This window comes from Acanthochromis polyacanthus, chromosome 17 (genome assembly GCF_021347895.1).
Source record: "Acanthochromis polyacanthus isolate Apoly-LR-REF ecotype Palm Island chromosome 17, KAUST_Apoly_ChrSc, whole genome shotgun sequence".
In the NCBI taxonomy this organism is placed as follows: domain Eukaryota; kingdom Metazoa; phylum Chordata; class Actinopteri; family Pomacentridae; genus Acanthochromis; species Acanthochromis polyacanthus.
In genome coordinates, this window is record NC_067129.1 from 32,284,313 (window position 1) to 32,308,472 (window position 24,160).

Consider the following 24,160-nt stretch of genomic DNA (forward strand, 5'->3'; position numbering starts at 1 on the left):
AAAAGTCTGCCATCCATAGATTCTGTCAGTGTCTTGATCTGTTCATGATCAACATTGCGTGCAGCAGCAACCACAGCCTCTCAGACACTGTTCAGAGAGGTGTACTGCCCCCCCCGTAGATCTCACATTTGATGAGGGACCACAGGTTCTCTATGGCGTTCAGATCAGGTGAACAAGGAGGCCATGTCATTATTTTTTCTTCTTTTAGACCTTTTCTGGCCAGCCATGCAGTGGAGTACTTGGATGCGTGTGATGGAGCATTGTCCTGCATGAAAATCATGTTTTTCTTGAACGATGCTGACTTCTTCCTGTACCACTGCTTGAAGAAGGTGTCTTCCAGAAACTGGCAGTAGGACTGGGAGTTGACCTTGACTCCATCCTCAACCCGAAAAGGTCCCACAAGCTCATCTTTGATGATACCAGCCCATACCAGTAACCCACCTCCACCTTGCTGGCGTCTGAGTCGGAGTGGAGCTCTCTGCCCTTTACCGATCCAGCCATGGGCCCCTCCATCTGGCCCATCAAGACTCACTCTCATTTCATCAGTCCATAAAACCTTAGAAAAATCAGTCTTATGATATTTCTTGGCCCAGTCTTGACGTTTTATCTTGTGTGTCTTGTTCAGTGGTGGTCGTTTTTCAGCCTTCCTTACCTTGGCTATGTCCCTGAATATTGCGCACCTTGTGCTTTTTGACACTCCAGTGATGTTGCAGCTCTGAAATATGGCAAAACTGGTGGCAAATGGCATCTTCATGCTTGATTTTCCTCAGTTCATGGGCAGTTATTTTGCGCCTTGTTTTTTCAACTCGCTTCTTGCGACCCTGTTGACTATTTTGAATGAAACGCTTGATTGTTCAACGATCACGCCTCAAAAGGTTGGCAAATTTAAGAGTGCTGCATCCCTCTGCAAGACATCTCACTATTTTTGACTTTTCGGAGTCTGTCAAATCTCTCTTCTGACCCATTTTGCCAAAGGAAAGGCAGTTGCCTAATAATTATGCGCACCTGATATAGGGTGTTGATGTCATTAGACCACACCCCTTCTCATTACAGAGATGCACATCACCTGATATGCTTAATTGGTAGTAGGCTTTCAAGCCTATACCGCTTGGAGTAGGACAACATGCATAAAGAGGATGATGTGTTCAAAATACTCATTTGCCTAATAATTCTGCACACCCAGTAGATGAATATACAGATGTGGATTCAATCTAAAATAGAGAATCTTAATAGTGTACAGCTGAGTGTCCTGTGTCTCTAGAAATATTTTAAATTCGTCAAATAAGAAGCAAATCCAAGGTATTATGAAGGTAGTTAAAGTATGTGCAGGAATGAGCTGGTTTAAATCCTCCTCCTAAAGTAAGTTTTTGGTCGAGGATCTGGTCAGTTTCATCAGTCTGGAGCTTCTGTTCTGACGCTGTGACATATGTAGTGTGATTTGTTTGACTGGACCAAGGAAGCCAGATTTTATTGCTTTTTTTTTTTTTAAGATTTCTGATCCGGTTTCTGTTCACGCATTTAGACACAAAACAAGAATTCAAGTCTCTGTCCTACACATCCGAAAGAATTTTCCCTGTTGACCGCTTTGGAAGAACAGTTTAATCTCTGCAAAAACTTCCCTAATGCCTTGAGGAGTCATTTCAAGCTATTTTTATCGGCTCTCTGCAGAGTTGCGTGGGAACTCGCTCTTGGAATTTTTGCATTTTAGACCCTCTGGACCACAGAAGACACTAGTGGGTTCGTAAGCTTCAATGAAGGACCAAAAATGACCCCATTTATCCGCTGGAAACTGTTGAAACAGAAAGAATTGGTGGATTGTCAAGTCGCTGTAAAATCAGGAAAACTACCAAATCTCAGCTTAAAAATTAGTTGTTGTTGTTTCTCTAATTTATACCATTTTGTTTTACGTGACATGACATAAATCCACAGAGCAAAGGACAAAAGAGTAAAATAAAACAAACTGGATCAATAACATAAATGCAGCATGGCTCAGAAACAGTGAACAGAGGAGCAAGTTGTTGGAAGATACTTTCAGCATGGTGAAACATCTTTCTAGAATTGACTCAAAACCAACTGAAAATAGTCAAAAATGATTCAGTGTCCAAAACTAGTTTGCAATTATTTAGGACAGTTTTCAAGTTATTTTTGGACAAATTTTTTTGGTTCTTTGTAGAAATTTGTAGTTTTTTTCAGAGAAGTTTCAAATTATGTTTGAAAGAAGATACATTCAGCATGGTGAAACATCTTTGTAGACTCAGACTGTCTAAAAATTGTCCAAAAAATATAATTTGCAACAGAAGTGGATCAATAAAATAAATGCAGCAAGGCTCAGAAACAGTGAACAGAGGAGCAAGTTGTTGGAGATACATCCAACATGGTGAAACATCTTTCTACAGTTGAAGTTTGTAGAGGTTGTAAATATGTAGATAGGTCAATATCTGTTGGTAATGCCTTTGAACATTTGCGAAATATTGTACATGTTGATTCCAATTTATTTCTGGAAAACAAATAATTTTTTTCTTGTCATTTCTGGTTCTTTCCACTGAGGTGCAGGACTTTATATTGCACTGAAAAATGAGTCCACGTTAAAGAAATAAATGCCCAGAATAGGGTTAAACCGGTGTTTTGTCCAGTGTTTAGCTGCAGATCAGAGTGTTTTCTTAAATAGTGAATGTGTTGATCATCAGGTATGAATAAACACCTTCACCCTCCTAGGAGGTGGGCAGCTGTTTGCTTGGTTGTTTCAAAGACACTTTTGTTCCCACAGCTGCTGTTTATGCCAGTAAACAGGGAGGATTCGTCCCAGCGGACAAACAGGTTGAAAAGAGGCGAAGTTTACAAAGTGACCTTTGTTAATTTAGTGAAACAAGACCCCTAAATGCAGCCTCTGTTGTTTTGTTTTAAAGTATTCATTAAAATCAACCGTCGAAGTGGCAGGTCAGTTAAAGGCTGCCTCATTCCCACAGTTATTTACAGAGACAGTGACCCACCAAGATGAACTTCTCCTATAAAGCTGTTGTTTTTAAACCGCAGACTCTCATGACGCCGTGCTGCGCTTCAACGCCGCCCCAACCACCGGCTACGAGAAGGACGTCGGCTCTAAAACCACCATTCGCCTCATCAACTCGCAGGTAAACGCAGAAACTGTGATATCCGGCCTACGACTTTAAAAATACAGCATCTTCCAAGAGAAAACCTCACAGTGAACATTAGAAAACGTACAAGTTAGAACAAAGAATAAGCCCACAGATCGTATAAAGTTCAGAATCCAAAATCTGAAAAAGGAAAAATTGTGTTTTATTTTATTTATGAAAACAAGAAAGAATGAAATGATCTCATCATTTTGTTGTAAAAGGCTGTAAACATGTTTATTTCTACTGTAAAGTTGGACAGTTTAACATGGGGCTCTATGGGGGGTTGACTCGATTTTGGAGCCTCAAGTGGACATTTGAGGAACTGAATTTTTTCTTTTTCCAGTTTTCTAATAAAAAAGCCTCTACTCACTTTTATATATCATTATGGATTGCTTTCATATCAACCCACTGTTCATTATTAATAGACAGCTTCAGTATAAAATCATCCTAAATTACGCATAACTTTGAACCTTAATACAATTATAACAGTGAGTTATGAGAAAAGTTACATCATGTACAATTATCTCGAGCAGAAAAACTAACCATAGAGACCAAAATTGTTTTATAGAAGGCTGTAAACATGTTTATTTCTCCTGTAAAGTTCAACATTTTAGCATGGAGGTCAATGGGAGATTGACTCGCTTTTATAGCCTCTAGTGGACATTTGAGGAACTGCAGTTTTTCCCAGCTGAGGACTGAACCTTGTTTCAAAAGAATCCTTCATAAATAAAGACTCTACTTGCTTCAGTCATCCAGCTTAAAATTGGAATGGAAAGTACTTATTCCAACTTGAGTCTCTTTTGGATGGTTTTGCTGTAGTTTTTAGTGGTTTTGTGTCTTTTTTCGGGTGTTTTCTGTCTTTTGTGATGGTTTTGTGTCTCACAGTGGTTGTTTTGTTTCTCTTTGTGGTAATTTTATGTCTTTTTAAATCTGTTTGTGGTGGCTTTCGGTATTTTTGTTTGACTTGATAGTCATTTTTTGTCACCTTGTGCTGATTTTCTGTCTTTTTTTGTGGTCATTTTGTGTATTTAAAATAATTTTAAATTTGTTTGTAGTGGGATTGCTTCTCTTTTTTTTTGGTATTTTTGCGTATCTTATTTTGTGTCTCTGGTGGTTTTTCTTCACTTTTGTAGATGTTTTTGTGTCATTTTGAGGTGCTTCCTGTAACTGTACTCAAAGGGCAACAGGTCAGTTGGTAGTTCGTTTTGGTAAAACACTGGATGCTTCTTGGCTACGTGATGATAGTTTAAAAAAAAGCAGGGCTGACTGGTTGCTGTGGAAACCAGTGAGCGATCATGCTGCTTTTATTTTCATCCTGCTGCGTGCAAACGATTTAGAACAGAAGAACTGAACCCTCATGTATCGAGCAACAATCATCACAGGCTGTTTTTTAAATGAAGATATTTATATTCTTATGATTCCTGTCATTTTAATCTGTAAAACTCCTAAACTAAGCTCAGCATTGTGTGAAATGATCATCTTAACATGCAGTCCAACACAGACTGAACCCAGTGCAAAACATACAGCTTGTTTTTGCATTATTTAACACGCTTCTACTTTGCATGTTTGGCATCGACGTAAACTTTTGGCCGTTTTTCAAATGGACTGTGGGTGTTTTTGCGGAGGAAACTGCAGCAACGGCAGAGATGAGCCGCTCGTGGGTGTTTTTATCTGTTTTTATCTGTTTTTGCAGTGAGTACAAGTCGCTATGAGGAGCTGAAACTAGTGTCACGAGCTCTGGAGTACTTCTGGAGCTTGAATCATCTCCACTCGTCAGCCGCTTTACATTAACAGTCAAACCAGGGTTTTGTTTTTCGTACACTGCATTGGATTTTGCATAGTTGTTGCATTAAATTAGGTTTGCAGGGCATGTTTGCATAATTATTCTGAATATTTGTTGAGTTGAAATCAGTTTTATAGACTGATTTTTCTGTAAGATGTTAGAAAATAGTAAAAATCACAATCTCAGAGAGACCCAAATATTCAGTTTACTGTGATGTAAAACTGAGGAAAGCTGCAGCCAGCTCTAGATTAAAGAAAATACTGCAAAGAAAGACTTTCTGGAGGATTTTTTTTCCTTGGAGAAGCTTGTGTTCCCTGTAGACTGCAGAAAAGTCAGAAAACCTACAGCTTTTCTGTGTAAGGAACTGTGTTTTTGTAGCTGAGCTCTTTGTGTCTTGAGTTCATTTAGACCAGGGGTCCGCAAGTAGATGTGGCTTCGGGCCAAAATGTTTGTAAACAATCGAACAGCGGGCCAACCTGCGGGGGGGGGTGCGCTCCAATTCCGCGAGCGGGGGAGCGATGCCGTGAGCAGCGGAGCTTCTACAGCTGATCGCCGCTGCTTGGGACACACGTCTCAATTCTGATCATAGATGTATTAAAAATGACTCCCGAGACACACACACATTTTGCACACACTGTTGAAATCTGGCTGGTACAACCGTGTACGACCAGTAGTGCAAACGCGGAAATGCCCGGCAGCAGCCGACCATGCGAGTTTGGTGTTGACGGACTGGCTTGGCTCCGTGCCAAATCAAATTTTCAAAATCATCTGGCGGGCCAGATATTATTCCTGACGGGCCAGTTTTGGCCCGCGGGCCGCCAGTTGCCAACCACTGATTTAGAGCATCTCATTTTGTGAGATTTTCTTTTCAAGCTTTGTATGATTCATAATGCAGCCTTTCAAAGTGCAGCTGCAGTGGTTTTGTCTTGTTTTGGTGGTTTGGAGTCTCTTTGTGGTGATATTTAGTCTCTTTGAGTTGGTTTTGCATTTCCTTTTGGTGGTTCTGGTTCTTTTTGACATGATCTTGTGTTTCTGTTTCATAATTTTTTGTTTGTCTGTGGTGATATTAAGTCTGTTTTTGGTGGTTTGGGGTCTTTATGGTGGTTTTGTGTTTCTTTTTGGTGATTTTGTGTCTTTGTGTCTTTGTGTTGGTTTTGTGTCACCTTTTGGTGGTTTTGTGTTTTTTTTGGAATGTTTTTGTTACTCATTGTGTTGCTTTTGTGTCTTTTTGTAATGGTTTTGTGTCTCTTTTTGGTGATTTTGTTTCTATTTTCGGTGGTTCTTGGTCCCTTTTTTGTGGTTTAATGTTTGTCTTTGTGCCTTTTTGACATGGTGTTGTGTTCCTTTAATGTAATTTTTTGTCTGTTTGTGGTGATTTTTAGCCTCTTTGTGTTTGGTTTTATGTTTCTTCTTGGTGGTTTTGTGTCTTTCTGTGATGATTTTCTGTCTCTGCATTGGTTTTGTGTCACGTTTTGTGTTTTATTGTAGTGTTTTTGAAACTCTTTGTGGTTTGTTTTTGGTGGTTTCGTGTCCTTTTGACATATTTTTTGTCTATTTGTAGTGATGTTTAGTCTTTTTGTGTTGGTTTTGTGTTTTTTTTTGGTGATTTTGTGTCTTTCTGGTGATTTTGTATTGATTTTATGGCACATTTGGTGGTTTTGAGTCTCTGTGTTTGTTTTGTGTCACTTTTTGATGGTTTTGAGTGGGGCTTTTGTGTTTTATTGTAGTGTTTTGAGACTCTTTGTGGTGGTTTTATGTTTGTTTTGGTGGTTTTGTGTGTTTTTGACATTGTGCTGTGTTTCTTTTACATAATTTTTTGTGTGTTTTTGGTGATTTTTAGTCTCTTTGTGTTGGATTTGTGTTTCTTTTTGGTGATTTTGGGTCTTTTTGTGGTTATAGCGTCTCTGCATTGGTTTTGTGACTCTTTTTGATGGTCGGGATTCTCTTTGTGGTAGTTATGTGTCACTTTTTTGGCTTTGAGTGGTAGCTTTGTGGGGGTTTTTTGTAGTGTTTGTGTGTCCCTCTATGGTGGCTTTGAGTCTTTTTGTGGTTATTGTGTTTCTTCGTAGTGGTTTTGTGTTTTTGAGACTCTTTGTGGTGGTTTTATGTTTGTTTATCGTGGTTTTGTGACTTTTGACATGGTTCTGTGTTTCTTTTACGTATTTTTTTGTCTGTTTGTGGTGATTTTTGTCTTTTTATGTTGGTTTTGTGTTTCTTTTTGGTGGTTTTGAGTCAGTTTGTGGTCACCCTGTGTCTTTGTGTTAATTTTAACATTAATGATGTTACAGGAATATAATATAATATAATATAATATAGTATAATATTATATACTTAAATGCCTTCAAATGTGTTTCAGGTGATGGCGTCAGATGACCACCGCTTCTTGTCCAGCTCTCTGTACAGCTCAGGTGTTCTGGTGGCCTGGGACCCCGCCCCCTTCTCTGCTGACCTCACACAGGTGACGTTTACGCACTGCTCACACACAAAGACGATTACTGTAATGCACAGTTAATTAAAATGCCTCTTTTTCTAACTTGCTCTTGAATGGAGTTTTACAAGTTTTACCCTTTGTTGAGTCGTTAGTAGTTTGGATTACCTGTGGACCTCATACAGACACCCTGCCTACAAAATACAGTGTGAAGACATCGTATTTTTAATCATACAGTGCCTTGTGAAAGTATTCAGCCCCCTTGAACTTTTCAACCTTTCGCCACATTTCAGGCTTCAAACATAAAGATATAAAATTTTAATTTTTTGTCAAGAATCAACAACAAGTGGGACACAATCGTGAAGTGGAATGAAATTTATTGGATATTTTAAACTTTTTTTAACAAATAAAAACCTGAAAAGTGGGGCGTGCAATATTATTCGGCCCCCTTGCATTAATACTTTGTAGCGCCACCTTTTGCTGCAATTACAGCTGCAAGTCGCTTGGGGTATGTCTATCAGTTTTGCACATGGAGAGACTGAAATTCTTGCCCATTCTTCCTTGCAAAACAGCTCGAGCTCAGTGAGGTTGGATGGAGAGCGTTTGTGAACAGCAGTCTTCAGCTCTGCCCACAGATTCTCCATTGGATTCAGGTCTGGACTTTGACTTGGCCATTCTAACACCTGGATACGTTTATTTGTCAACCATTCCATTGTAGATTTGGCTTTATGTTTTGGATCATTGTCCTGTTGGAAGATAAATCTCCGTCCCAGTCTCAGGTCTTTTGCAGACTCCAACAGGTTTTCTTCCAGAATGGTCCTGTATTTGGTTCCATTCATCTTCCCATCAATTTTAACCATCTTCCCTGTCCCTGCTGAAGAAAAGCAGGCCCAAACCATGAGGCTGCCACCACCATGTTTGACAGTGGGGATGGTGTGTTCAGGGTGATGAGCTGTGTTGCTTTTACGCCAAACATATCGTTTTGCATTGTGGCCAAAAAGTTGGATTTTGGTTTCATCTGACCAGAGCACCTTCTTCCACATGTTTGGTGTGTCTCCCAGGTGGCTTGTGGCAAACTTCAAACAAGACTTTTTATGGATATCTTTGAGAAATGGCTTTCTTCTTGCCACTCTTCCATAAAGGCCAGATTTGTGCAGTGTACGACTGATTGTTGTCCTATGGACAGACTCTCCCACCTCAGCTGTAGATCTCTGCAGTTCATCCAGAGTGATCATGGACCTCTTGGCTGCATCTCTGATCAGTCTTCTCCTTGTTGGAGGTGAAAGTTTAGAGGGACGGCCGGGTCTTGGTAGATTTGCAGTGGTCTGATACTCCTTCCATTTCAATATGATTGCTTGCACAGTGCTCCTTGAGATGTTTAAAGCTTGGGAAATCTTTTTGTATCCAAATCCGGCTTTAAACTTCTCCACAACAGTATCTCGGACCTGGCTGGTGTGTTCCTTGGTCTTCATGATGCTCTCTGCACTTTAAACAGAACCCTGAGACTATCACAGAGCAGGTGCATTTATACGGAGACTTGATTACACACAGGTGGATTCTATTTATCATCATCAGTCATTTAGGACAACATTGGATCATTCAGAGATCCTCACTGAACTTCTGGAGTGAGTTTGCTGCACTGAAAGTAAAGGGGCCGAATAATATTGCACACCCCACTTTTCAGTTTTTTATTTGTTAAAAAAGTATAAAATATCCAATAAATTTCATTCCACTTCACGATTGTGTCCCAATTGTTGTTGATTCTTGACAAAAAATTAAAACTTTATATCTTTATGTTTGAAGCCTGAAATGTGGCGAAAGGTTGAAAAGTTCAAGGGGGCCGAATACTTTCACAAGGCACTGTAGTTGAATAACTGTCAGGCAGACGGTCTAATAATCATTGATGACCGTAAACTGAATCAAATATCTACTCAGGAATGAGAATGACCCCCATTGATGAATTTTTTTGTCTTTTCAATATGTTTTGTATTGTTTTGTGTCTCTTTTGGCTATCTGTGTCTCTTTTGGCTATTTGTGTCTTTTTGAGGTGCTTTTGTGTCTTATGCTTGTTTTGCGTCTTGGTGGGGATTTTATGTCTGTTTGTGGTGGATTTTTTGTCTTCTTTGGTGGTTTCGTGTGTCTTCGTGGTGGCTTTGTGTCTTTTGTTGTGTTTTTATGTCTGTTTGTGGGGGTTTTGTGTGTAATTCAGGTGTTTCTGTGTGGTAATTTTGTGTCTGTGTTGGTTTTGTGTGTCTTTTTTGTGATTTTTTTGTCTTTTTGTACTATTTTTTTGTATCTGTTTGTGGTAATGTGTCAATTTGCAGTGGTATTGTGTTTTTTTGCAGTGGTTTTGTGTCTTTTCTTGTGGTGTTTGTGTCTTTTTTGGTGGTTTTGTGTGCCTTCGTGATACGTTTATGTCTCTTTGTTGTTGTTTTATGTCTGTTCATGGGTGTTTTGTGTCTCTGTGTGTTTTTGGAGTGTTTTTATTCTCTATCCACTTGTAGTTTTCTCTGTTTTTTGAGGGACTGTTTTTTGCTTTGTGTGTTTGTTGTCATTTGAAATGTAATAATGGTCTCTTTGTGGTCATTTTTGGTCACTTTTTCGTGGTCTGTGTAATTTTGTGGTCATTTTGTATTTATTTGTGGTGATTTTCTTCGGTGGGTGTTTTGTGTTTTCTTTTAAATATTTTGTGTGTGTTAGTGATGTTTTTGTCTGTGTTTGGTCATTCTGGTCAGTTTGCATGTCTGTGATAACTTTTATGTATGTTAACTGTTTTGTGTCTTTGCAGAGAAAGTGGTCCATTAATCATTTCCAAAGCTGTGTCATATTTTTTATATCTTCTGAGTAGAAATGCAAATTTTAAACATTTTTATTAACTAGTAATCAGTTCAGTAGTTTTATCAACGTAAGGAGAAGTGTCCATTTGATTCATTGATTGTTGGCACAGCTGACTTACAGTTCAGGAAGTTGTTTAAAAGTTGCAGCAGTTTGTTCCCACCGGATGCGAACACGTTTGACTGTGTGTTTCCCTCCTGCAGTGGTACAACCGGACAGATTACCCCATCTTCACCCAGTACCAGCGGTACCGGAGGCTTCACCCTCTGCAGCCTTTCTACATCCTGCATCCTCGCTTCGAGTGGCAGGTCTGGCAGCGGATTCAAGACAACATGGCTGAGCCCATCCAGAAGAACCCGCCGTCCTCCGGCCTGCTCGGTCCGTGAAAACCCCCTCATCATTTTGTGTTTACTCTCTATTCTGTGCTCGTAACACACATTGCTCTTCTATTTATTCCCACTGTTAGCTACTAGGGAATGTTTGGTGTTTTAGCAGCTAATTTCTGACTCAAAGTCCTCCAATGTAAAACCAAACAATCCCCTCATTCTGTTGTACTTTTGTAATTAAATTAATTTCGTTTTTTTTCTGTTAGGAACAAAACCAAAAGAAGCAGATAAAAGCAGCACAAACATAACATTTTGCTGTTAATCATTATTAAATTATCGTCATACAGATGATCTAATAATCATTGATGATAGTAAACTGAATCAGTTGTCTGCTCAGGAATGGCAATAAGCCTCATTGGTGAATGTTTTTGTCTTTTACATACATTTTAATTATGGATTATATGTGGTTTTTTGTGTCTCTTTTTGGTCGTTTTGTGCCTTTTTGTAGTGGTTTTTGTGTATCTTTGTAGTGGTTTTGTGTCTTTTTGTGGTGGTTTTGAGCCTCTTTTTGGTGGTTTTGTGTCTTTTATGTGTCTTTTTGTGGTGGTTTTGTGTCTTTCTGATGGTTTTATGTCTTTTTGTCGTGGTTTTGTGTCTCTCCATGGTGATTTAAGATGCTAATTTCTGACCCAAAGCACAAATATGCACAGTTTAATCCCGAACTAGAACCAGTGTCTGAGCGTTTTTTTCTGCTCCTGTTACATTTTTTCCTCACTGTGAGCTCATTTTTTACTACAGTATAAAGTCCTGCACCTTCGTTTAACAGCACAAACCTGGAACCTACGTGTAAAACTATTTTCCACGCGTGTTGCCAATGTTGGAATCAACTTATGGTTCTACGTAGTGACAACAATTTGTGATCATTTTAAATCTCACAGTGGTTGTTTTGTGTGTTTTTGTGGTCATTTTATATGTATTTGGTGGTTTTCTGCATCTGTTTGGTAGTTTCAGTTTCTTTGTAGTGGTTCTGTGTGTCTCCTTCTGGTTGTTTAGTGTCTCTGTGGTCATTTTTATGATTTTTTAGGTGTACAAATGCTGTGTCCTTGGTCCTTAGTGTTTCTTCTGAAGGTTGTTTAGCACCTCCTGATCCAATCTGATGGTTTTGCTGCTGATCTGTTGCTTGCAGAGATTACAGAAGTGCCACGGTGTCTATATTCACTCTAAAATCAGATTTCTGCTCCCGTTCAGAACGAGTTCAGTCTGAAGGTCGAGTTAAATCCTTCTGCAGAGTTGTTGCATTTCCATCTGAAGCTGCAGTCAGGGTGAAGAAAATGGGAGAGATAATGTTACAGGAAATACAATGAAACACTTTCTCATAATCACATTTCAGGGTTTCTTCCAGGAAGTAAGAGGTGTGGACACTCACTCTATCCTCTAATGAAATCACATTTAATTTTATTAATATATCCTCACATCACAGCTTTGGGGATCTTCACAATCCTTTATCCTTACAGTGTCAATAAGACGTATTCACCCCGGTTGGAGGTTTTCTTATTTTATTACTTTTAAACATCAACAGTAATAAATATATTTCAACTGAAGCTTCCCTATAAATGCTAACTGACGCTAAGCTACATTAAATTTCTTCTGTTTACCATCAAAAATTATGAAAAATCTTTTTTTATTAGAAAACAAACAAGGTCATAATGCTTCCTTATTGAACAATGTCTCAGAATTGTGTTTTTAAAATGGCACATTGTTGCTTTTTTCTGTTAACTGCTAGCTTTCTAGGCTAAGTGAAATTATTTAGCATGGCATTGATGCTAATAATGCTTCTGCTGGTTTCCATTATGTGGAGACAACTTATTTTTGTTAAATAGTTTAATTTTTATTTAGTAAAACACATTTTTTTTACTCTAGCTAAGACTGTAAGTGCTCTTACTTGTAGTAAACTGGTGAAGCTAACATGAAGCCGGGTAGCCTGTTAGCCTAGATAAAGTCTCAACTTGCTAACTGAATGGTACTTTGTTGTTTGCTGCTCATATTTTCAAGCTTTGCATCGAGAAAATGAGTAAAATAAATATATCATTTAATAAAGTACGCCGGCCCGCGGGCGGGCCGTTTTTTTATCGGTATACGCTTTTTTTAAAATAGAAGGACACTGCAAACACGATTATACAAACACTATACACACATAGAAAGCTGAGATTCTCATGAATCCGCCGGTATAAACCACTTTCAGATGTGATTACCACAGCGGGTAATATAAACACATTTATCCAACAAACAACAAGTCATGTAAACGTGCACAGCTCACCTGTCGACGCAGTTTGGACGCTCGTTTCTGGTCATAAAAGAAGATAATCCACAAAAACCGGCCAGAACCCAAGCTTAGCCATCCAGAGGAAACAATCCAGTATAATACTTTGGCCAAAACATGTCTCGAAATAGGTAAAAAATCCAGAAAACGATCGGCTCCGTGCGCGTGCACGCGGCGCGTGGTGGCGCTGTGTGTTTCATATTCACTGCATCTTTCTATTATAACTTTATCATACACGGTCCTATTTTCTTTGTTCGCGATTCAAAATGGATACTGGAGGCTTCTCGACCGCTTCAAACCGGACTTCAACCAATCAGGTGACTCGTTTCCGCCTACTTCGGCGATATAGCCAACCATGGCCGAGTCTGACAGATATCGATTACATCACTTGATTGACTTGTTTCTCAGCAAATCACGCCGGAGGAAACGTTAGATTGACAGGCCTGGTAGCCAATGAGCTTGCTGAATGGCTTGAATATAAATCCCGCCTCTGCCAGCGGCTTTATATGATATTTCATTCGTGAGCTCCGGGCTCCACCTGCTGTTTCTCTGTATTCCTCTCAATCTGTGTGTGTGATCGACACTGAAGCCTATCTGAAGTGATTTTTGGAGTTCTTTATGAGTTTTTGGAATGAAAATGAAGTGAAAATGAAGTGAAAATGAATTTATACCATTCTGTAGAGAGTGTGCACAGTGTATAAAGATTGTATCCAACATTGACAGGGGCAGAGCATATCAGTACAAATACATGTGTGAAACACTCATTTCTTGTAGTATTGCTCTGAAATTTTGACCTGAACTATGTAAGACCCCAGGCTTTTGCAATATTGTGTTTTCAAGCTCTTACAGTGCTGCCACACTGATTTTCAGGTGTTTTATTAGGGAAAAAATGTAGGCGAGAAAAAAATTCATCCTAATTCAGTGTGTGCCAACATGAAATACTCTGTGCTAGTAGCACCTAGAGTAATTCTGACTGCACTGGGTGAAAATTCAGGTTGTCAGCTTTCAAATGAGACCCCAACCATGCATGTACTCCAAACAGTTCAAGAACAGCATTCAATTTACTTTCTGTAAATCTCAGTAGAAATTTCGGGCGGAAATTGACCAAACCTTAAAGGGTTAAAACCACCTCAATTTGAGCGAGTTTTACTAGCGCTACATGCTAACAGCTGTTAGCAATTAGCAGGACAGATTTTCTTCTCCATTGTATTCAGATGTTGCGTCATTCTTTATTTGGTATATGCATTTCCAAACTTTTGGAGAATTAAATAGTTTTTTAATACAGGAAACGTTAAAAAAATGCATAAATTAGCTTTAGCAAAGGCTATCTCACCACCTAGCTGTTAATAGCCACATTGCTACCACTGCAGTTGGTATTTACATGGTGCTACTTTGTTTTTTTTAAGTAAATTACACATTTTTATGTGATATAAAAGTTAATACACTAAAATAAAATGTCATAGTATAGTAATATGAAAAGACAGAGAGCTAACAAAATGAGTTTTATCTGAATCTGAGAAACAAAATGGCTCCTTGTTTTTCATGTTTTTTTACTGTTTACTTGTTTTTTAACATTCTTACTTTGAGAAACTAAAACCAAATTTTGCTAACATCTGCACAGTTTCTCCTGCGTCAGAGCACACAGTGAAGAAAAGCCTCTTAAAGCACTTTTTTTCTGTTTCTGCTGAGTTTAAGTTTTCTCCAAAGTCTCGAGGCTTCCACTAGTTTAGAGAAAACCATCTTTCTTATGTGACTAATCATTTCCTCTGTTTCCTGCCAGGCACCGTGCTGATGATGTCGCTGTGTGAGGTGGTGCACGTCTACGAGTTCCTGCCGTCGCGGAGGAAGACGGAGCTCTGCCATTACTACCAGCGTTTCTACGACGCCGCCTGCACGCTGGGCGCCTACCACCCGCTGCTGTACGAGAAGAACCTGGTCAAGCGCATGAACCAGGGCTCCAACCGCGACATCTACACTCACGGACGGGTCACGCTGCCCGGGTTCAGCAGCCTGAACTGCACCCAGACGGCCGGAGGAGAACCCGACCACTGACTGGAAGAACAGAAAGCAGAACCCTGCATGAAGAACGAGGACAGACGCATGAAAACTTCATAACCACTGCCGAACCAAAACAAACGCTGTCTATGAATATTACATGTTGATCATACAGGCTGTAAACACATCAGTTTACCATCACACACAAACACAAACACGCTCGAGTCCAATCAGCTGATCGATGGGCCAGCCACATATCCTTATGAGGACATTCCACTTAGAATTATTACACGTTAAAGGACCACCACTGTTTTGGAAAGCAACCAAAAGTCGTGTTTACTTATTAGTACTGCTAAACATTAGCTGCAGTCCTGAATTCTTAGGAGTAAATTTCAGAGCATTAACAATCCAACATTAAAAAAAACCCAAAACATGATGTGGTGCAAAATTAACAGAAATATGTTTTTTTCTGATCATGTTTTTGATTGATGTCGCTATTCAGGACAAAAATCTGCTCACCACTTATATAGTAAAATTATTAGAATATTGCTATTTTAAATCAAGTGACTCTTTACAGTTTATAAATACGTGCTTCCAATCAAGTTATCTTAGAGTTTAACAATTATCGATCCATAGCAAACAATATAAGGTCTGATATCAGTATATAATGATTCATTGCACATTAACCAAATAAAACCTAAATTATCTGTCATAGTAAACAGTTTAACTTTATTTTAATACTCGAGACTTAACTAAGAAACATTTTCCGTCACAGTGAACGAGTCAGGTCTTTACATTTCAACAGTCTGTCTCTTAAAGAGTCCGTATTCTGCATATTTACAGGTTTATAATGTTCAAAAACGTGTGGTACTGATCTCATACTGTATTGAAATGTTCTGATTAGTCAGCTGGCACCGTGAACTCTGACTATAGGCCTCTAAATTGCTGCTTAAACCCCAAAGTTCAGCCAGAAGAGACATGCAGAAATCAACATGCAAAGGTTTCACCCAGTGGCGTTAGTTGCTTGCTTGTACCGTCAAGGACTGAGTTCAAGTTGCACCGAAGCACTAAAGGTGACATGATGATCGTCTGTTACGGGACAAAGCTGAACAACCGAAAGGGAAGAATGGTCAGTCAAGTCGATCCAGGAAAGGATTCAGGAGGGAGAAGGTGGCCCCAGTCAGTCAGGGAAAGCCAATTAAAGGTTTAGCAAATGCTAACACTAAAGAGCCACTGAATACAAGAACGTCTGCACCAATGTGGCAAAGTATTGAGGTTGGCGTTCATGGCATTCAGTCTTCAAGTCTCCACAACATCTGAATGTCCCTCAGCATCTCAGTTCCATCAATGCTAATGGTACCATTAGCCACTATAGCTAATGTGCTAACACCAAGGATTTTCCAATTGCTGTGCAGCAAATCATCAAAAATAGAAGTAATCCTCTTTATCTTTAGTTCCTCAGTTTCTGGCAGTACATAGTAACTCTTGTGTTCACTCCTGCAGCCAACTGCAGCGCGTTTTCTTTGCTTGTCGCTGAAACATTTTTGAAATAAAGAAGCAGCGAAGAAAAAATGTGGGACTATGAGGCAGATACTCATCCTTAGTTTAGCTAGCTGTCAGGCAGGTGTTACGCAAATATGATGACAAAATTAAGAGAGCAAGCAAAACATTTACGTTAAATGGGGCATTTAAGGTCATGAACAAGCTTTGTAACTTTGGGTTTTGTAAGTTTGCTTGCAAAAAAAATAACAGTAACATTCAAACAGCAGACGATGGGCTCTTTAAGACTTCCCTGTCCTGTCTGTGGCTACAAGCTCAAAGCCTGTTGGTTCCCACTGAAGACATAAATTTTTAAAGCCACTTCAAAAATATCTAGTTTCTCTTTTTAAAAGCTGTTCCCTGATTTCCTTCGTTGTGCATTTATTGGGGAATATTTCAAATGTCAGATTAATCCACTTTTTTGAACCAAAAAATCCCTAAACACTAACTGTGATGCTTTGGTTGTCTCTAATCTAAAACCTGATGGGATACTTTTCTAAATATACATCAGTAATGCTAAGTATATAGACTGTAATGTGCTAAATCAGTGGTATGGTCCTTAAGTTAATCAAAAATGTCCTTACACAGGTCTAAATGCACCTCCGACCATGCAGACCTGCACAGAGAGGGCTTTTACCTTTGAAATGTGCATAATTTATTAGTCATTCTGTCACTTCGATTTAGATTTTTACTTTGCAAAGCTGTCGGTTGTATAATTTCCCTCTGAGTTCTTCTTTGAGATGCTTGGCGGTTCCAGAGGGTTTTACTGGTAGAGTCACTGCAGGTACAGATTTCTAGAATTTCCAGATCAGTGGATCGATCAATTCTTCACTGCCAACACAGCTTCCCGGACATAATTTTACAGCATGAATTTTACGGCCCTATTTTCAGGGCTCTTTGTTTAGTTAGCTGGATGTCGAGGCATAGTCAGAGGAAACTATATTTGGCTTTTTGGTCACTTTGAAATGGAAATTTGCCAAAATAGGACGTAAACATCCTCAGAATTAAAGTCAAATCATAAAATATTACAGATACATACCAGCAGTCAGCTAGCAGATTCCCTTCACTTCCACTGTTTGTGCTAAGCTAGGCTAAATGCGTCCTTGTCCTGACTGTTTCAATCCATCTCATGGTCAGACGGCAGAAGACAATGAATGAATGAATGTCTCCATGTGGCACACGCATCTCCACACCTGTATAAACACCGTATTGAACCTATTTATCAAAGAAAATACTGCCTGTGGATGAGCTGACTTCTAACCCAACAATATGTCACTCAAGTAAATTGATTTTGTACCAGTATTGTCTACCCTGTAACAGCCTACTCTCAGTAATCTTTTTTGTAATTCTCACGTAGTGTATATATTGTTGACCCGGTAGGACGGTCTTTACTGTGCTTCTGTGGCTCAGTAATGCAAAACATAACAGAGTTTTACTTCCAAAAATATTCATTTGTTCAGTTAGAAGAACAAAAACTGTGGTTCAGTGAAACGTGTTTTATCGAAATAAGTTTTTCATTACACTACATGTTTTGTTTAATTCATGACGAATAGTGGCTAATGGGGAAGTTTTTACTGCATTAGCTTCTTCCAGCCTTAATGCTAAGCTAAGCTAATTCAGTTACTGCTTCTGGTTTATATAATGAACAAATACAAGGTTTCAATCAGTTTAAAAATTAACATTTAAGCAAATTAAGAAACAACAAGCATTTATAGTACTGCTACTACCACAAAAAAAGTGTTGTATGTTTGTTAAGCCAGTCTTGAGTTAGCTAGTATCATACTATTGACAGGTTACACATTCACTAGCTCATATATGAACAGTTTTAATATTTAGACGTAAAGCAACATAGAAACAAATGGAAATGAAGTCTTATCTCCTCATATTTATCTTTAGCTAGCTGACGTTGCAGATGTACTTTCATTGAAATATTAATGCTAACCAAAACCAAGCAAAGTTAGCTTTTGCTGGTGGTGACAAATAACCAATGTGTGTACTAATGTCCAATCTTGTGGTTGACTAACACAATAATAACTATCTTTCTACAGAAGCTTCACCATAAATGCTAACTGATGCTAAGCGTATGCTAGCAGAAGTCTTGTGTTATTAGAAAACATACAGGGTCACAATGTTTTCACAATTAAGAAAATTCTCATATTACATTTTAAAAACCTGCAAATTGTTTTTCTCAACCAGCTGCTAGCTTGGCGTGCTAAATACCATCACTTAGTGCCATTTATTTTAGCACAATGTTGATGCTAATCGCGCTTTCATCGGTTTCCACTTTGCTGAGACACACATAATTTAGCTAAATTATTAAACCTTTATTACCGTGTAACGTGTTCTCTCTATCTAAATGCAAAAGTATTCTTTCTAATAGTATGCTGGTGAAGCTAGTATCATAAACCTAAAATTGAGCTGCGTAGCATTAGCCTAGCTGACTCTTTCACTAGTTAGCTAACTGATAATTTCTCCTTGACTCAAATGTTTCAGGAATTAAAACTCTGTTTTGCTAAAATCTTGATGGTTTCTGTATTTTCACAGCACACAGTAAAGACGCACCTCTAGAGCACTTTTATGCTATTTATACCGATGCATGTGAACCATCTGTAAAAATTTTCTCCTGAGTAGTGTAGCGACTGGAGAATTAATCTCTGATAAACAGAGAAAGTAATCGCATGGCACTGATGCAGCTCATTGTTTTTTCTCCACAATTGACGTTAAGCCTGTCTTTAGTAGCATGCAAATGGACAAAGAGCCTGGTATTCGTGTGTGCTGCTCCTTGGACGGTGGTTTTGATGTGTCTCAAATACTTGATTTTTCACGCTTTCTATCAGGACAAACTGCAAAAAGCAACACAGGAGCTCACACTGAATGTAAACACAGGGAAATGTTGAGAGTCAGTTTTATTTTACTTTAAATATATGATTTAAACCACCTCAAACTGAGACAGTTTCACTAGCGCTAAATGCAAACAGCTACTCTTGCTAGGCTAGTTAGCAATTAGCAAGACCAGATTATCTGGCGTTTCTCTCTCACTGTAATCAGATGTAGCTTCCTTCTTTATGTGGTATATAAATTTCCAAACTGTTGGAGCATGAAATTATTTTTTCAAACACAGGAAAGTGTGTAAATTAGCTGTAGCAAAGGCTATCTCACCAGCTAGCTGTTATTAGCCACATTGCAGCCACTGCAGTTGGTTTTTACATGCTGTTACTTTTTTTTTGTTCACGTCAATTATGCATTTCTATGGGATAAAAATTTTCTACAGTAAGGTAAATATATAGTAATATATAGTAGCTGCTTTTTGAATATACACAATGCTATCACACTAAGTTTCACATAAATCTGAGAAACAAAATGGCGATGTTATTGTTTTTCTAATTGCTTCTAGTTTTTACCGGAACTTTATAATTTATTGAGGAGGCAAACACTTGAATAATTGATGTCATTGCAGTTCTGAGGAAAACTAGGAGAAAATTTTCTCCCTATGCACTCTTGTCCCAAATCAGCATACGTTTTAAAGCCTTCTGACGTTTTATTATTTTAGCTTACAGATGCACTTTTTCCTCTGCTTTGCCTTCATCCTCTTGGTTTCTAAGAGGGCTGGTTGCTGTTGAGCTGTTAAATGTGATTTTGTGTGGTTAATGTATTTTCCATGTCTTTCTTCATTAGATTTTCTTTCTTCTGTTCTAATGGACTCTTGATACGAGAACAAAATTGCAAAGAAAACCAGCCGGCATAGAAGCATACAATGACTTTTGTGAGCATTTCACACTGGCGACGTTGATTTTTTTCCACCATCTGTTCCTGTTTTAGTTCAGCTTTCCTTTAATTAATTGTGAAATATTAAAAAAAAAACTGAAATGTAAATACCAAAAATATTAATTGCTTGTACTTAAGTGAAGGATGGTTGCAAATAAAATAATGTGTTCTTTTTAAAAATGTTGCTGAAATCTTGTAAAATCATGATGTTTGGCCTTCTCACTGCGGTCCTGGATTAGGTTTGAAGGTTCCCACACTGATTAAAGGAATCAAAAAGAAACACAACCTTGTTAACCCTTTAAGCTTCAGTCAATTCCAGCTGTTTTCAGTACAAAAAATCGCTAATATTCTATTTTTAAATAAAAAAAATTACGAAAAATACGGGGAATATTGGACGCGCATCGGGAGGTGCATTTCCTTGAAAACGACCGATTCGGGGATTTTATACCGACTTCAGGACATGTTTTGGACAAAATAGTTTACTGGCTTGTGTCATCTGATGTAAAAGGTTGGATTATGGCCGTTTTTGTGGAATCTTTTTTTTGTGTGTAATAATAAACCCGGAAATGTGAGTTGCGCTGTGTGCTTTGAAGCCGTGTATAGAGAACGGATGGATGAATATTTGTTTTTGTCGGACAAATGTGTTTTTCTCACCCGCTGTGGTAATCGCATCTGAAAGTGGTTTATACTGGCGGATTCATGAGAATCTAAGCTTTCCATCGGTGTATAGTGTTTGTATAATCGCGTTTGCACCCGTCGGACATTCTTGAAATTCCTATGCAAATTAGTTGGTGTACCGCCGGCGGTACACTGAAGCTTAAAAATTGTTTAATTTTTTGTGATGCTTTCCAGAGGATGAACCAGATGACAGTTTCTACGGAAATATGTTGACACTTAATTGATGAAATTGATATAAAAATAGATAAATGTACATATAAAGGTACTAATGATGGTACGAGCAGTACAAACAATATGAGATATATGCAGTACATATACAGTATATATAGTATGAACAGTGATCAGAGACCCAGTGAGAAATCCAGAGTGCACATTATGGAGCAATAATTACAAAAAACAACATGGTCAATTATAATGTTGATAATAATCCTATTCAGGATTAATAGATAGTTTCACAGTTTTAACACATATATTAATGTAAACAGATAGATATCAGAACAGATGAATAAGTGAGGTGATTATGAATGGAAAATAATGAATCATAACAAACTCTGTTAACCTCAAATTTAAAAAAAAGGAATCATACTTAAATAAATACTGAATTATCCCGTCAGGCAGTGCATTATTACAGAGAGTAAGTTATTTTAAAAAAAAAAAGAACAGCTCAGAAATAACTTCCTCAAACTGCTGTGTTCTCATCCAAAGTGGTCAAACAGCGCCCCCAAAATCCCGTTAGTGGCCAAAAATATATTACACACATAAAATGACGGGAAACACTTAATTTCTGATTGGCTGAGTCTGGTCACAGGGCAGCTTCCAGCTTCTGCAGAAGCCTGATGATGAGCTGATCATTTGAATCAGGTGTGTTGGAGCAGGGAAGCATCTAAAACATGCAGGACAGTGGGTCTTGAGGAACAGGGTTGAGAACCATTGGCATAGTATATAATAGCATAGTATAGCATAGCATAGTATAGTATATAATAGCATGATAGCATAGTATAGTATATAATAGCATAGTATAGTATAGCATAGCATAGTATATAATAGCATAGTATAGTATAGCATAGTATATAATAGCATAGTATAGCATAGCATAGTATATAATAGCATAGTATAGTATAGCATAGCATAGCATAGTATATAATAGCATAGTATAGCATAGCATAGTATATAATAGCATAGTATAGTATAGCATAGCATAGTATATAATAGCATAGTATAGTATAGCATAGTATATAATAGCATAGTATAGCATAGTATATAATAGCATAGTATAGTATAGCATAGCATAGTATATAATAGCATAGTATAGCATAGCATAGTATATAATAGCATAGTATAGCATAGCATAGTATAGCATAGTTTAGTATAGCATAGCATAGCATAGCATATAATAGCATAGTATAGTATAGCATAGCATAGTATATAATAGCATAGCATAGTATATAATAGCATAGCATAGCATAGTATATAATAGCATAGCATAGTATATAATAGCATAGTATAGTATAGCATAGCATAGTACAGGACATTATAGAATAGAATAGCACTGCAGTACAGTATAATATACTTTAGTATTATAGAGTACTACAGTACAGTATAATATTGTATTGTATGTAAAAGCAGAGGAAGAAGAGATTTCATTAGTTTTTAAAAAAAATTATGAATCTTTATGTCTACTATTTTTGTGGATCATCAGGTTTTTCGGTCACTATATTTGATCAATTAAGTGTTCTGAAATGGAGACAGGGGAAAATACTTTCAGATGTTGCTTGTTTGAGGCCTTTTACCTGTAACTTAAATGTAAAAATCTGACGTTTCCTCTGCAGGACACCATGTGTCGGAACTGTGTCTACGCAGCCTTCTGCACGGTCTGCAGCAACTGTCAGATGTCCAGAGAAATGAAGACAAGAAACATCCAATGGTTGTGGTCAGCGCCAAAAACACATGACCTCTATCGTCAGTCGTCTTCACCAGCAGGGCTGCCACATGGGCCAATAAACCAAAGTCTGCATATTAATCTTGTTTTACTGCAGTCCGTTGAGACAGAGTGGAGATGAAATGGTTAATAGAGCATCATTGACTGAATAACTGTCGTATGATGCTGTAATGTTGCTTTATTAGAGTTAGCTGGGTTGCTAACCCACTGAATCCAGCATCACTAAAGCTCTCAGTGCTGGAATTGGTTGAAAACAGGTTTTCTTTTAATGAGTCTATTGTTTTTCCCTCTGAGACAAAAAACAACAATAATGCTGTTTGTAGAATTTTTTTAAGTGAATATCTGTCACCAGTAAATTATTATTACATATTATTATTATTATTATTATTATTATTATTATTATAGTCTGAGATTCTGTCTTTTAAAGTCTGGAAATGGAATAATAATTTGTGGCTATTTGCAAATAATTTACCATAATTTGTCCCACAGAAAAACAATCCAGAAACTGAGAGGTTTTTTACAGTAAGAAGTGACTGAAAATGTGTTTTTTTTTCTTTTTATTATTTGTTTTCAATGTATTATAGCCGTCGTCCATTTTTATTTTCCCCTCTGAGACAATAACACAAATATATTTATAAACTGCAATGGATTTTAAAAAGTCTGGATAAATATTTGAAAATGGACAAAAAAGGTTGAAAAACTTTGAAAATGAAAATGTGTTTATTATTGAACATGTTGATATCTGCAAGCTGCTATTTTATTTTATATCTTTTCAAATATCTGGCATTGATGCAGAAACATATTGTCCTCCAGAAAGAAAAAGAGAATGTAGAACTTAACTAGTTGGGTTTTTTTTTAAATAAAAATATAGTTCAGAGTCAGTCTACTCTTTAAAATGTATCCGTTATTAGTTTATGTCTTCAAATATATTGAACAAGCTCACTTTCATCAAGTACAGATTTATTCTCAATAAAAAGGACAAAAATGCGGATGGGCCGGTGTTATTTCTTTACAGATTCATTCACCTCTCAGCCAAAAGAAGGTAAATATACTGGTAAATATACAATGAAGTCATGACTGTAAAACCGACAAAGAGCACACAGCACATCAAGCTCACACAGTCACTTCCAATTAAGTTGAAATAAAATTCAATTCAGCTTCTGCATTGCCGTAATTCAGCCACTAGAGGGCGTCACACTCTTCACAATGGGCCACCAGCTTGTTACAGGTGAGGTCACATCATCACACAGGATTCACATCATGATGCTTCATGTCTCACATCAGAAAAATATACACTCTATTGTACTTTACAGTGGTAAATAAAGCGTTTCTTTTCATAACTTTTAAACTTACTCTGTGGAAGTATGAAATGAGAACAAGCTGCCAGCTGACATTCAACCACAACTTGTCATTTCATT

At 37.8% G+C, this 24,160-nt stretch overlaps 1 protein-coding gene across 1 annotated transcript in view; it reads left to right on the top strand.

Moving 5' to 3' along the window:
- The window catches only part of st6gal1 (ST6 beta-galactosamide alpha-2,6-sialyltranferase 1), a 36,677-nt gene extending 16,257 nt beyond the window's left edge, over positions 1–20,420 (top strand). The window contains exons 6-9 of the mRNA XM_022220905.2: positions 3,034–3,131; positions 7,274–7,375; positions 10,384–10,558; positions 14,607–20,420. Of these exons, the coding sequence (XP_022076597.1) occupies positions 3,034–3,131; positions 7,274–7,375; positions 10,384–10,558; positions 14,607–14,878 (647 nt within the window). The 3' untranslated portion in view covers positions 14,879–20,420. The remainder of the gene's footprint in view (positions 1–3,033; positions 3,132–7,273; positions 7,376–10,383; positions 10,559–14,606) is intronic.
- The last annotated feature ends 3,740 nt before the right edge of the window (positions 20,421–24,160 follow it).